This window comes from Lissotriton vulgaris, chromosome 5, assembly GCF_964263255.1.
Source record: "Lissotriton vulgaris chromosome 5, aLisVul1.2, whole genome shotgun sequence".
Taxonomy (NCBI): Eukaryota; Metazoa; Chordata; class Amphibia; order Caudata; family Salamandridae; genus Lissotriton; species Lissotriton vulgaris.
The window spans coordinates 21,107,271-21,122,972 of NC_141693.1; the positions used below are offsets into that span (position 1 = coordinate 21,107,271).

Below are 15,702 nucleotides of genomic sequence, written 5' to 3' on the forward strand. Positions count from 1 at the left end.
CATTGGGTGGTGGCAGATAGATAGAGAAAAGTAAGAACATTATATTTTGCAGTTGTGTGTCTTGTGCGCTCCCCTCTTACTGCAGAAATCCTCATCTTCAGATTCCTTTTCAAAACACTTCTGTGAAGGTGCGGCTTATAAAGCAGTCGGTTCAGCAATGGGGCCCTAATCACAGCTCCCGTGTTGTTGTAGCCCAAGGTGTTTTTTTCATTACAGGATTTCCTTCATAGAACAGCTGTTAGCTTTGACAAGGCTTGTTGAATGATGTGTAGCTGTAATTTATTTTCTTTTTCTCTTTTCTCTCTCTTATTTCTTTCTTTTTTTCTTTCTCTTACAAACATTACCCCAATTACCCCACCTGATCACATAACAAAAGAGCGTTCAGTGTGTAGCTGCTATACCTAAAACATCTCTCCTTCCACAGGTGTCCAAGGGTCAAGCAAAAGCTTGGAAGAAGAAGGAGGTGATTCCCTACAGCGTCCCCACAGAACTGGGGCAGAAGAAAGGTACTCTGGGAGCATGGACGGTGACATGGAGTGAAGGGAGATCTCTGCAGCAGAGGGCAGGGGGAGCTTGTCATAGGAGGTGGAGCCTAGGGAAAGGGGAGGAGCATCGGGTTCTAAGGTGGGCATAGTCTCAACAGCATGGCTCACTTAATTTATGTGCTATATAGTTTTGTTCGTAGTGCCTAATTTTGGGGGGAAAACATATTCTTTGGGGGAAACCCTATCTCCTCCCTCCCCAAGGCACACCCCACTTCTATCACTGGCTGACACGTATAGAAAAGAGAGAATGTCAAACCTAGACTGCAGCGAGTAAGTAAGGTGCGGCAGACCATTTCCCACAAGGGGTGTTCGATAAGAACAGGGAGGGTTCTAGAAAATGTTTTCCCTTGGTGTGTTGCATATTTCAAAAGCTGTCTCATTCCTTCACACTCTTTTCCATCGAATCATATATATATATATATATATATATATATATATATATATATTTTAAAAAAAATTATTTGTATTTTGTAAATGACAGCAATAAAAACAAAAGAAAAAGGACAACATCCACATCCGCATCGCCATACTAGGACACGGTACAGAGTTCACATAGTTGTCCACAACAACTGTCGCATCGTAGAAATAATCTCTATATATGCAATAAAGTCCAGCAGTGTTATAACAATCCAGTAAAAGCCCAGGCAGATGCGGATCACAATAAGCAAAATAAAATATAAAAGTACCCCCCGTGTTGACAAAGAAACAAATGAAAACACATTGAAAGAAATTAAACATAAAGAAAAAAAAAAATCTCGATCACAATTCAATTGCGTTGCAAGAGATCAATCACTATGCGATTCAACTATATTATGTTATGATGAGTTTGTAGAGCGCTATATCACCCAGGGGTATCTAAGCGCTATCAGCGGAAACACAACATCAGTAGGCGAAAAAAGCGGATCACAGAGGCCCCCACGCCTCCGCAAACAGCACTGTCTTCAGCTTTTTCCTGAATAGCAATAGGTTTGTTTCCTTCCTGAGTTCAACCGGGAGAAGGTTCCATGCCAGAGGGGCAGTGCTAGAAAAGGCTCTGCCGCCCTTGGATGTGAGGTTGTACCTCCAAGTGTTCCTATAGCCATCGCTCCGTTCCCATTGTTGGACTCCTCAGCCACAAAAACTATACAATACAGCTCCCTCCCTACTCCGATTCAATCAATGCCCTACTCTGAGTGCGTAAGCAAATACAATCGCAGTGGCTCCCAGATATCCCTCGACATAGACGATAGGGGCAGCTTCTCCGCGTATACGCTGAGGTTATCTCGACAATACACCAAATCAGCCAGCCAGGCCTTTAGGATGGGTCGCTTACCCCTCCCCCACGTAATCGCTACCCTCCTAGCAGCCACGAGCAATGCCAATCTCACAAATTTACCAGTCGCCCCCCTAATATGTGGCACACAACAGAGAAGACACACCAGCGGCGTACACGGGAGGTCCGCAGTGACCATCTCACGCAAACCGCACACCACCGCATCCCAAAAAGCAGTCACCGGCCGGCAGCTCCACGCTAAATGCAGAAAGTCTGCATCATCCTGTCCACACCTGTCACACTTCGCCGTCTCACGCAAGCCGTATCCATCCAGTCGTGCCGGAGTGTAGTATACTTGATGTATATACTTGAAATGAATGATCTTAAGGTTGCCATTCATGCAGAGTGTCCCAGTCAATCCGCATATGTGCTTCCAATTATCCTCCGATATGTCGACATTCAGACAAATATTCCACTTGATCCAGCTTTTATCCACACCCAACACTGTTTCGTCTTTGATAAGTTTATATATCTTAGAAATTAGTCTCTTATTATTAGGTACAGTGAGAACAGATTGCAAAGATGCCAGCGCTGGAGGCTCGTCCGGAAAAGTGGTATAATGCTCCCGGGCTGCACTCCGCAAGCGATGAATCGCAAAGCGGAATAGAAGTGATTGATTCGCAATGTGACTCAAGTCTCCCTGCTCGATAAACGTGCCGTTTGGGTATACATCCCGCATGTGAGTAATGCCTACCTCTTTCAACATCCTCATAGACTAGGCCTCATGTGTGACCGATAAATGTGCATGATACTCTAGGTGCAGGTCCGGTGCATACAGCGGTAGTTTCTGTGCCAATTTCCCTATGCGTTGCCATGCCGATATCGTGGCGTCGATCGCATTGATCTCCGATTTCGGGGTACCGCGCGAACTATGTGTGACTACACTATGCAATGGGACCGGAGCGGCATCCCCCTCCTCCACCGCGACGTGCTTCGTGAAGGCGTGCGGTCTATACCAGTAATACAGATATTGAGCCTGCGCACTTAAGTAGTATGCATAGAAGTCCGGGGCTGCGAATCCACCTCGCTCATACCCCCTGGTTCGAACCGACTACTGCACTCTCGCCGCCTTACCTCCCCACACCAACCGAAGCAGGTGACCACGAAGCATCTTGAAAAAGGACAGATTAAGCACTATGGGCACGCTCACGAACAAATAAAGAAACCGAGGCAGCACCACCATTTTGATAAGAGCGATGCGATCCGCAAGCGATAGTGGCAGTTGCAGCCAAGTCTCAACCATGGTTACCAAATTAGAGCTAGCTCTACCGTAATTCTCTCGTATTACAACTGCCGGGTCGCGGTGCACCCACACTCCCAGGTATTTAACAGGGTCTACTGACCATACCAGTGGGAACTCCAGGTCAGGTTGTGTAGTCCCTGCCGTCAGCCGGATTACAAACGATTTTTCCCAGTTTATTTGTAAACCAGAAATGTGTCATATTCCCTCAGCAGCTGCACCAAATATCGAGACGGTTCCCTTACGAACAATACCATGTCATCCGCGTACAATGAGAAAGAAACCGTCCGATTATTAAAATTCAATGCATTTTCCCTATGACGCTGCCGGATAACGTAAGCCAGTGGTTCCAGAATAATCGCAAACCGCATCAACGAGAGGGGACATCCCTGCCGAGTTCCCCGTTCAATACATAACGAATCCGATGTCAACCCACCAACCCTCACTCTCGCCGATGGCGCCGTGTACAGCAACGCTATCCACTGAAGAAATAATGGGCGAAACCCCATGCGTGTGCATATACTGCCATTCCACGGAGTCGAACGCTTTGGCAGCATCCAATAGCACCGCCGCATCTTCCAAATTTAGTTCCAGCACATGGAACATGGAGAAGAGTGTACGCAAGTTATGCGAGGTGGACCGCTCGGGTATGAAACCCGACTGATCCGGCTGAATCAATCCGTGCATCAGGGGCTGCAGCTTGGTGGCTATGATTTTTGCTAAAATCTTGGCGTCAATATTAATCAAGGACAGCGGGCGAAAGTAGTCGCAGCGCTCCGGAGGTTTATCTTTTTTCAGCAATGTGACTATAGGTACCTCTCTCAGTAATGGGGGAGCATCCCGGTATCGTGCGCTTCCCCATAGACTTCCAGTAGATGCGGTGCAAGGAGTTCAGCATATTTCTTATAAAATTCGACCGGCAGCCCATCTGGGCCCGGTGCCTTGCCATTAGCCAACTCCGCAATTGCCAATTTAATGTCTTGCTCATCGATGGGGAGACATAGATACTGATGCTGCGCATCTGTCAACCAAGCGCACGCGATGTCATCTAAGTACTCATCAAAGTCCTCTGTAGACAGCGTATTTCGTGTGCTATACAAATCCGCATAAAATATACGAAATTGTTCAGTTAAAGCCTCTGGAGTGTAGTGCACAGCCCCCGCATCATCCACTATCCTGTCCACCCGCTGCTGCTCTAGTCTCGTCTTTATCTTGAACGCCAGCGTCCGTCCTGGCCTACCTGCCTCACCGTATCTTCGGGCCCCATACCTGCAAGATATATATTTAGTCTCTGCCTCCGCCTGTGCATCGTATTCTGCCATCAATTCCCGTATCTTAGCCATTTTAGACAATGCAATTGCGTTCGTATATCCCGAAGTATGCCCGCAGCTGTATCGATACATGTCACTCTGATGGTGACCTTGAAGACCTCCCACAGCGTTGCAGCCTGATCAACCGTGCCTTTATTCAACGTAAAGTATTGCACGATAGCATCATGTATGGTTTTGTCATATATAGGATCTAGAAGTGCCTCAGCACGCAATCGCCACGTAAAAGGACGTTGCACTCCAGCTGGATCCCTCAAAAGCAGGCGCACCGGGTTATGGTCCGATAGCGTACGAGCAAGAGGCGCCACCTCTACTACCCACTCTATGAGCTCATCACTAACCGGCCAGTAGTCAAGCCTCGACCAACTTCCACGCATAGGTGTCGCATGCATACCATCCTTCCTTTCTGGGTTGCGCACTCTCCACACATCATGCAATCCAAACTCCTCCATGGCTCGCAACACACTTGTGGCAACTCTGGGGATGCAGTGCGTCCTCGGGTTAGACTTATCCAACTGCGCATCCAGGTACATATTCAAATATCCCCCAGATAACAGGCGCATCAGGCCATTGCCTCAGTTGAGCACAAATAAGAGCCATGCACGCCGGGTCATCCACTATGGGGCCATACATATTCACAACAATGACCAACGTACCGCGCAACTTCCCACACACCATAGCACATCTCCCCTCATCATCTGCAAACGTGTGCAACATTTGAAAGTCGACCCCTCGTTTAATCAAAATCAACACTCTCCTCGCATAGGAGGAATATGAGGCAGCAAGTTGAAAACCTGCCCACCTGCCCAGTGCCCCGCACACCGCATGTGGAGCCAGGTGCGTCTCCTGTAACAGCGCCACTTGTACCCCATGTCTGTTCAGGTACGCTGACACCTGTCGTCCTTTTTTAGGGGAGTTGAGGCCACGAACATTCCAAGTTAGCATTGCACAATTGTCAGCCATTAAACATACCTTGTCGCAATAATAACAGTTTGTGTGGCTCACTGGTTAGAGGCGGCAGAGCCGAGAGCAGAGGACGGCCCGGGACCAGGGTTCGATTCCCGGCGCGGCAGGTTTCTGGACCAGGGTCAGCGGACTCGATAATTCTCTCGCCTCGGTGCCCACTCTGATCAGCGATCACACTCGGCAACTCTGGGCATTAGCTTGCCTCATCTTCACTAACGGCCCCACCAGACCGCCGGGGATGCCTGGTCTCACCCTGGAGATACCCATTAAGGGACCATCTCTCAGGGAAGCCAGGAAGGGTTTCGCAGCGGTCGAAGCGCCTTGGGACCCTACGGGTAAGTAGTGCGCTACATAAATGCCAATACATTTACATTACATTTACATTTACAAAGAGCACCTCTGAAGATTACCCAAGCAACCGCAGAGCAACACCAATGCCTTACATGATACAGACCAACTTTCGCATTTGTGATCGATCCCAATGTACAAAAAATCCAACACATACAAAAACCACAAATAAAAAAGCCACCCTCCCCTCGCCACCCACTCCAACCTCCCAATCAGGTCGAGACCAGCCCCCCCCACCGCCCCGCCACCCTTCTTACAACAACCATTCGGGTAATACCCACTGGGGGAAGAAGCACAGCAGCGTGTACACGCACCGAAGTGCGGCCGCCGGAACTATTTCTATCATAGTACCGCTGAATCGCTTTCAAATATTCAACAGAAAATAGTGCACCGCACCGCCCTGGATCCCTGGGAGAGCAACATTTATGGCAGAAACTCCCGCCCGCCTCAACCCAACAAACCAGCCTGAACAACAGCGCTTCGCCCTTTCTGGAAAAAGAGAGAGGCCCAGCGTTATAGTCATGAGATATTTTTAAAGTACAGCAGTAGTCATTCTATCAGTCTGCGTCATCCAGCCCGGAAGCCGTCTGCTCAACAATTGTCCGTTGTTCCTTTGGCTTGATCTTGCAGATGTGCTTCGTAAACTTCAACGCAGACTTAGCATCTGTAAAGAAATGTGACTGTTCCCCGTGAGATATTTTCAGTTTTGCGGGATAAAGCATAGCATATGGCACCTTTGCCTCCCAAAGCAGCTTTTTCACCTGGACAAATTCACGGCGCGCCGACTGAACCGTCGGGGTATAGTGTGGGAAGAAGGACAGTGTATCGCCCTTGTACATCACTGGCTCTTTTGCCCTCGCCTCCCTCAGGATAGAATCTTGGTCTGCATAATTAAGTAGCCTGGCGATGATCGGTTGTGGTGGCGCACCTGGTTTTGGTCTGGGCCCCAAGGACCTGTGAGCCCTTTCCACAACCATCACACTGGACAGAGCAGTCCCGAAGAGTTCCCGCAGCATGCCATTAATGAAAGGCTTAATCTTGGATATAAGTGTAGTCTCCGACAGGCCAAGAATTCGTACATTATTGTGCCTCCAAATCTTCGCTTTTCGCGCTGATCACTTCCAGGATCTTTTCCATTTGGAGGAGCTGCGTGCAGGTCTCAGCCTGCGTGTCGTGACCATCGGACACCCTGTTCTCCAGCACGTCTAACCGTTTTTCATGTTTGTCTACCTTCTTTTTCACCATGTCCAGTCCGGTCGCCAATGCATCGATTTTGCTGTCTAAGGACTTCATACCCGCGCACAGCTCTAGGAGTATCGTGCGGGTGTCGTCCTCTGTTTCATCTGGCGTGGATGTTGCACCCCCAGCCTCGCCCTGCTCATGCAGACCATCCACCGCTCGCGTTAGCTGCTTGTTTTCAAAGGTCAGCTTGGCTTGCCTGGGCTCCGATTTGCCCATGGTGCCACGTGGTGCGACCCAGCAGTCCGACACCACCTACACCTCCGTGAGCAACTATTAGTACGTGGATCTTGGCTGTGTGAGGTCCCTCAGCCCTCCTTGGCGTCTGCACACTGTGTCTCGGCGTTTCCACCCTACTGCGTCGCCGAAGCCGCCAAGATGACTAATGTCTCCAGCCTCGTGTCAGCGTGTCGCAGTACAGAAATAGAGGGGGTCACTAATCGCCGTCCGGCCGTCTCAATGCGCACTGGCAATAGTCACCTACAGCGCCATCCAGGCCCTCCACCGCCCGCAGTCCCTGCCGGACCCTCACCCCGGCCACCCACTCGCCCCTGGCCTAGGCTAGCTCAGGGACACAGCAGTGTAGCCAATAGGTGGTGCCCCACAGTTCCCGCAGGCAACACAGAGCCCAGTCAGGCGCCGCAAGTAGCGCCAACTCAACCACAGCCCTTAAAGGCCCCACCGCGCAGGGCCCGCAAGGCGCCACCGCCTCCTATGGAAGTATGCCCCTGCCAGCCCCACGCCACCAGGCCCAGCAAGCCCCGTCACGGTCAGCGCCCCACTCACCAACCCCAGCCTTGTGCCAGACTGCTCTGTACCCTCCTCTTCGTGTCCGCAGCGACGCAGGAGTGGGCCCTCGATTCCTCACCGCCCAGCAGTCTCCTCCGTTGGCCGCCAGCAGCACCGTGGTCGACTGAGGCCGGAACCGCCACTGACTCGCACCTAGTCCGCAGCTCCGCACTGCCCTTCCAGCCGAGCAGCGCCTCCCGGCCCCTCGCTACACGACAAAGTCACTTCGGGCCAGAGCGGAGCAGCAGCCCCGTCTCCCGCTTCTCAGTGTCCGCCTGCCGAGCTCACCACACCGCCGAGGCAGGTTAACAGGTCTCGCTCACAGCTCCGAGCACGGCGCCGCCATTTTGTCCTTCGCCGTCTCGCCCGCTGCCTAAAAGGAATCGGGGCAAAGGCGCAGCACCCAGACTCTCTTCACCGGCTCGATTTCCGCCGCCGCTCTCCCAGGCTCCCCAGGCACGTCCACGGTCCTTTTTCAACGGGGTTAAGGATGGTATTTGCCCAGTGTAAGATCCCGGCGCGCGGAGCTCCCTTACAAGGCAGCCATTCCGCTACGCGCCGTAGCCACGCCCCCTCCATCGAATCATAATTACAATTGGCACATATGTGATCATTGTTCTGTGTGCTCTGTAGATAGGCCAAGGACTGGAAGAACACCTGTTGTAGTGAGAACATTTGATGCCACAGTGACCGGCACTGTCAGAAGCTCGCACTGCATTCAGCCTCCACTCCAGATCTCAGTAAATCCAAGGAAAAGCACTTGAATGGATCACCTCATTCCTCACAGGAAGAACTCAGAAAGTCCGCCTCCAACCATTCAAGTCCGAAGCCACCGAAGTCATCTGTGGAGTACCTCAAGGTTCCTCACTCAGCCCCACCCTCTTCAACGTATACATGAGCCCCCTCGCGACCATCGCCCACCAACACAACCTCAACATCATCTCTTACGCGGATGACACTCAACTCATCCTCTCTCTCACCAATGACCCCAGCACCGCCAAAACTAACCTACACGAAGGAATGAAAGAAGTTGCCGAATGGATGAAACAAAGCCGTCTGAAACTGAACTCAGACAAAACAGAAGTCCTCATCCTAGGTACTTCCCCCTCTGCATGGGACGACTCATGGTGGCCGGAAGCCCTCGGAAAGGCACCCACCCCGACAGACCACGCACGAAACTTGGGCATCATCCTGGACTCCTCACTCTCAATGAATAAACAAGTCAGCGCCGTATCCTCTTCCTGCTTCAACATTCTTCGCATGCTGAGAAAAACATTTCGCTGGATCCCCACCGAAACAAGGAAAACGGTCACCCATGCTCTGGTCACGAGCCGACTGGCCTACGGAAACACACTCTACGCAGGCACTACCGCGAAACTCCAGAAGAAACTCCAACGAATCCAAAACGCCTCAGCCAGGATCATATTAGACATCCCACGCAACGAACACATCTCCGGTCACCTTAAAGACCTCCACTGGCTACCCGTCAATAAGAGGATCACTTTCCGACTGCTAACCCACGCACACAAATCACTCTACGACATCGGACCAGAATGCCTCAACTCACGACTGTCCTTCTACACCCCGTCCCGCCAACTACGTTCTTCCAGCCTAGCCCTCGCCACTGTACCTCGCATCAACAAGACCACCATGGGAGGCAGATCCTTCTCATACCTGGCCGCTAAAACTTGGAACTCACTCCCCGCTTACCTTCGCCTTACCCAGAACCACCTAGCATTCAGAAAGCAACTTAAAACGTGGATATTTGACAAATAATCCTCCTCTCCCCTCTAAGCGCCTTGGGACCCTCTGGGTATGTAGTGCGCTATATAAATTCTCTGACTTGACTTGACTTGACTTAGTTGTGCCTCCATGAATACCCATCCACTTATGAACTGAGCAGACACGAGAAGCATCTCAGCAGTGTGCGCTGTACAGGACTCCTGTGTTACATGAACAACAAAACTGCAGAACTCACAAAAAAGGAAACACTTGTAGGAAATAGGGAGAGTTATGTGATGCAACATGTACTAAAAAGCGTGAAATGTAGCTGAATGCATCACTGACGTGGCTTACCTTGAGGCTTCTTGCTCCGATCATCAAAAAAGATTTCATTGTATTTGGTGTAAAGGTTTGGACTTGCAACAGAGGGCCTGGTGGAGGCCTGGACCGAAGCCTGTCTTTAAATACTGCCAGTGCTGAGCTCATAAAGCCCTGACTTACAACGTTCACACTTGCATGTTGTCTCTCACTATCTGGTAAATTTCTCCAGCTCACAACTGAAGTAAGTTCAGCACTGCCCTAGATCTGCAATCCCCTAACATAGAAAATAATGACTTTAGGGACTGAAAATATAACCCCATAAGAAATAATTTTAAATTATTTGAAAGGTTAAAAATATAAAGAAATATAATTTCATGTTGAAATATATAAAAATAGTACCTATTTAATGTTTAATTATAAAATATATTTCTAATTAAATGTATTTAACTATATTAAGATACAATTCGATAATGTTTAATTCTGTACATCATTTGTAATTATTATTGCATAATATTTTGTTTTATCTTAGGAATTTGTTTTAATTTAAATTTCAGAAAAAGAATTGTCATTTCATGTATTTACATTAACCCAATATTTAATTCACAATTAGGTTACTAGTGCTGAAGGATTTCTCAACTTCTACTGTGAAAATAAATATTAAATAATTTGTACCTTTTATTTTAATTTTCAAATACCAGTTGGCTGCTGTACATAATGGTGAAATAGCAATGGTCAGGTAGAGTATGCCATGGCGACATGTTCACTTCACTTAGGAATAATTATATCCGATTTCCATCCAGGAAGGGGCACTGGGACGTGCCATCTCATCTGTACTGTACTGCGAACATATACATCATTCTCCAAACGGATCAGCCTCGTTCATTCACCTTCACTCTCTTCCATACTCACATCTGTGCTATGAGCTGCTGATGAATCAGTGTTCACGACTAGGGGGATAACCAAGTTACTGACCTCTCGCCAAACACTCAAATCGTCTACCAATTTGTCATCCCTCCTGTTCAATTTCATATGCGACTCTTCAGCCAATGCCCGTTCTAAATCCACTTGACACCAGAAGCCCACCAATGCAGTCCCATCCAAGTAAAAGCCACCCTTCGTTAAGATAATACTAAGGCCAGGTGCAAGAAGTTTTACGCCATTTTATGTTTCTTTGGCCTTTTAATATGGCCCAATAGGCAAGGCAGTGGGGTGTTGTTGATATATATGTGTGACCCTGTGCAGTTCTGACACCACCTGCGTCCAGTAGTTCCGTACCACGGGGCATTGCCACACTAAATGTATAAAACCTGCACTATTGGCCTCATATCGTGGACAGTCATCAGGTCTGAGGGGATTTAAGTGATGAAGTGTTTTTGGGGTGACATAGGTCCTATGAAGGAAGTTAAAGTTGATCAATTTGAACCGGGCATTACATTACACTGTGCGCGTAAGCCAAGCCACTGCTGTCCATCTATCCAACAGTGAGGTCTCAAGGTACGCGACTTGCGCCACAGATCAGCAAAATGTCCAGTTCACATGTGGATTGTGGGACAGCCGGATTAGTGGGCCAAGTTGCATTAGCAATATCAGCCAGTCCCACATAGTGTAAGTATTGCCCCAGTTCAAGCGTAAAAACGTTGCAGGTCTGTTCATATGTGAGGAAGAACTTGCTGGGTTACAGGTCTCCCAGAGTCTCCCACCCCCCCCCCCTCCTGTCAGGCATGGAAGGACATATGCTTCATCATTTGTCGGACCGGGCCAGTATCCTGATAGGGAGTTCCCGATGAAATGTGGCATGATTCAGTATATTTTCCACGTACTGTTGTCAAATATGTGCTCTGTGACACACTGTGTGGTTGGTCCCTGCCGACATCCGAACCGTCCATTAGGGCCAGGGGCAGATGCTCTTCCATCACCATTCCCACTAGTAAACACGGTTCCCAGTGACCTCCATAGTCCAATTACCTGGCCACGTGTTGCAAGTGCTCTGCATAGTAATACAAGTTGAATTGGGGCACCTCAAGGCATCCGTCCTCGTATCTCAGGGAAAGCGTAGTTAAAGCTACTCTGCTATGTCGGACAGCCCATAACGAGAGGAGTGCAGACTGTAGTTGGTTAAAATATGCCTTAGATATGGGACATTGTAAGTTCTGCAACATGTATACGCATTTGGGAAATGCCACCATTTTAGATACCGCCAGTCTGCTCATCAAGGAGAGCGGTAGATTGTTAAAGCGACCGAGTTTCACAGCGTATCCGTGACATGATCCACACTTAAGTGGAGTACCTGAGCGTTCGTGTGTGACATTTGTATGCCCATATATCGAAAGTGGGCCAGCTCCCATCGCAAACCAAGATTGGGGAGTCTATCTATTGTTAGGGTGGGTAATTTCGCCAGGGGGATTATCAGAGACTTGGCCCGATTTAAGTAGAAGACCTGACAAATCTCCGAAATCATCCAGACGTTTCAACAGCTTTAGTAAAGCGTCTTGGAGCGAGGCTACATAGAATGGGCGTCATCCGTGCACCAGACGCCCAACGTGGCAAGTATTCCTCAATCTAATGCCACGGTTGCTCAATTCAAGTCGTGCCCATATCGCTAGTGGCTTTATCGCCAAGGCGAACAACAGTGGTGACAGGTGGCAGCCCAGCTTCATCCCTTGGCCCATCAGCCATGCGTCGGAGTAATTTTCCCCGAATCGAACCCTGGAGCACAGTTCTGCATTCAACAACTGAACCCACCGTAGAAACAGAGGTCCTATCCTACAGCTTTTAGCACCTCTAACAGGTAACACCAGGCCACGGTGTTGAATGCCTTCTCCTGGTCTGTTGACACTAAGGCAAGTTCTTCATCCCTCTGTTTTACTTCGTGGAGTATGTGGGGCAGATGGCGCAAATTCATACCAGTGTCTCTGCTGGGTATGAAGCCACATTGATCCTCATGGATTGGATGCCGCATGTGAGGTGCTAACGATTAGCCAGTAGCGTACACAATATATTGATATCTGTATTGATCATTGTGAGGGGCCTATAGGATGCAGGGTTTGATTAATTGCCCCCAGGTTTCAATAGCATGCCAATCTCCCCTTTCCTCATTGTAGGGGGGAGGACCCCCGCCTCTGTCAGGACCTGAAGGAGACCCAGAGTTAGTTTTGCTGAAAAGGCCTTGTAAAACTCAGTTAAAAACCTGCCCCCCCCCCCCCTCCCCCACGGTTGGGGGTTCCAGTCTCGGGAGCGGCAGATCCTCCAGACACAGAAGAAAATGACCCGCAGTGACAGCGGTGTCAGCTGTGTAGACCGGCTGCAGATGCTTCTGAAAAACTTTCACAATAACGGACCCCTGGTGCCAGTTGATGGTAGATATGTAGTCAAGGGTGGGGAATGCTCTTTATGTAGTATCCAGGTGTGGCGGACTAAAGTAAGTCACAGGAACACGTACTGGGCTCAAAGTGGGTTTTAGTGTTTTAAACAATCGCCTTCTACGTAAGGTACTTCTATAATAAGGGAGGGGGCCTTCAGTGTCTTTCTTCTCCGGAGAAAGACCGCTTTTGGGGGCCTCCAGGCTTCCTCTTCTCCAAGTAGTCAAGAGAGTGAGTTAATCGTCTGGAATCACAAAGCAAGTGCAATACTAGTAACACCCATGGGAACACACCTTTAAGTGTAGAATTGGCCAAGTCAGGGCTCAAGGACGTTAGGAAAAATTCCCATCAGAAGCCATACTGTACTGCCCTTAAGCAGTGTAAAGGGGAAAGGGTGAAAAGTGAGTGGCCCCCCCAGACAGCTCGGATGACTGTCGGGAGACATCGACGGATAGAGCGGTGCTCCTCATACCTGAGCCGCAGCCAGGTGGGGTGAAGCTCCTCAACCATCATTTATGGTACATGGTTGAGCACACAACCTGGTCTTTGCAGGTGATATCTTTTAATAATTATTTTTCACAAAAGCAGTAGTTTCTGAAATATCTGGTCCTGAGGAATGCATGAGAAATCTTTTTCACTATATGCAGAAACATGTCGACCACTACTGAGTGCGGATATTATTTCTAAACCCGCATTTGCACTTGTCTTTTAACCTTAGGGACTGGGAGACACTAATAAATCCTTTATTTCTACCCAGCTCACCTAATTTTACAATCACTCACTTTTCACCCTTTCCACTTTACACTGCTTTTTTTCAGTCGCCACCAAATCATGTGATACTCTCCTCTCACATCTCCATTTCGGTAACGGTAACATCTGACCGGCCGTCTTGTTTTGTCTCCTGGGCAAGGAGATCCCAAATGATGCAAAAGAGGGCAGTACAGTATGGCTTCTGATGGGAATTTTTCCTAACGTCCTTGAGCCCTGACTTGGCCAATTCTACACTTAAAGGTGTGTTCCCATGGGTGTTACTAGTATTGCACTTGCTTTGTGATTCCAGACGATTAACTCACTCTCTTGACTACTAGGTACCACTTGGTGTTTAGACATTGTTTTTTGGGGCATGTACCTGGGTAGTCGTTAAACTTGCCCTTGGGCCCTCTTCTCAAATGTTGTTGTGCATGCTCCTCTTCTCCAATCCAGGATGACCGGTTTGTTCAGTTAGTCCGGAAACCCAGAAAAAAGGAAAGAAATACAGCCACCAGTCTGGTGTTCTCTATTTACAATGCGCAAGGGCAAGGGGAGTGAGGAGACACTCGGTGCTCAAGCTTTACAAATGGAAGTGTTACGCGGTGCCGTCAGTGCTCAGGGAAGGGAGTGACAGAAACGTATGCCGGGTGACTCAGGGTGGTTTCGACCCCTTCCTTCCCGCCCACGCCGTGATGCGCGAACGTATCTGAGTAAGCCACGCTTATCCTGTAGCTGGGCGAAGCACCTTGTCCTTGGCCTCCTGGCTTTGTGGGCCTCTCGACTGCGTCCGCTTTCTCTCGCTCTCCTCCTCGTCCGTGGTCGGTTTCGGCTCTCTCCTTCTCGCTGGCGTCTTCCTCTCCTCCAGGTGTAGAACACACCGGCGTCTGCCTGCTAGCGGGAATTTCTTCATCCTCGATCTGCATGTCACAGGGTCCGAACACAGCCCAGTTAAAGAAGCAGTGTTAGCTTTCGTCTTCCAGCTTGAACACGGTTGTCTTCTTTCTTTCCCCTGTTTCCGATTGCTGTGTAGAGAGAGAGAGGAGAGGGTTGAACTCCTGCCTTCCTCTAACTTGATTTACAAAAGGGGGTGGTGATGAACAGAGTGTCTGAATTGAGCAGACCACTCTTACCCAGTCCAAAGATCAGGGCTTGATCCATCACCGTTATTTATCTCGCTGCCCCATCCCAGCTCAGAACCTGGCTATATGCAAATCAGTCTGTCCCTGGCCCAGTGCATCATGGGAACAGGGCAGACTAAACTACCAAGCCAATTCTTTACCAGAAAGGAGACAAGCTACCGGGGACCGGTTTCTGGCATTTCAGCCTCTTCGGCCCGGCTTGCTTGAATCCTGATGGAGCAGTGAGAAAGGGACTCATGTCTGAGTATACCCTGCCACACCTATAGTGGCCAAAATCGATTTACAAAAGGGGGTGGTGATGAACAGAGTGTCTGAATTGAGCAGACCACTCTTACCCAGTCCAAAGATCAGGGCTTGATCCATCACCGTTATTTATCTCACTGCCCCATCCCAGCTCAGAACCTGGCTATATGCAAATCAGTCTGTCCCTGGCCCAGTGCATCATGGGAACAGGGCAGACTAAACTACCAAGCCAATTCTTTACCAGAAAGGAGACAAGCTACCGGGGACCGGTTTCTGGCATTTCAGCCTCTTCGGCCCGGCTTGCTTGAATCCTGATGGAGCAGTGAGAAAGGGACTCATGTCTGAGTATACCCTGCCACACCTATAGTGGCCAAAATCGATTTACAAAAGGGGGTGGTGAT

General features: G+C 49.3%; 1 protein-coding gene across 1 annotated transcript in view; it reads left to right on the top strand.

Annotated features, from left to right (window-relative positions):
* Window positions 1–15,702, top strand: part of VARS2 (valyl-tRNA synthetase 2, mitochondrial) — a 228,570-nt gene that overhangs the window by 37,791 nt on the left and 175,077 nt on the right. Inside the window, exon 3 of the mRNA XM_086920692.1 lies at window positions 425–506. Coding sequence (XP_086776818.1) covers window positions 425–506 — 82 coding nt within the window. The remainder of the gene's footprint in view (window positions 1–424; window positions 507–15,702) is intronic.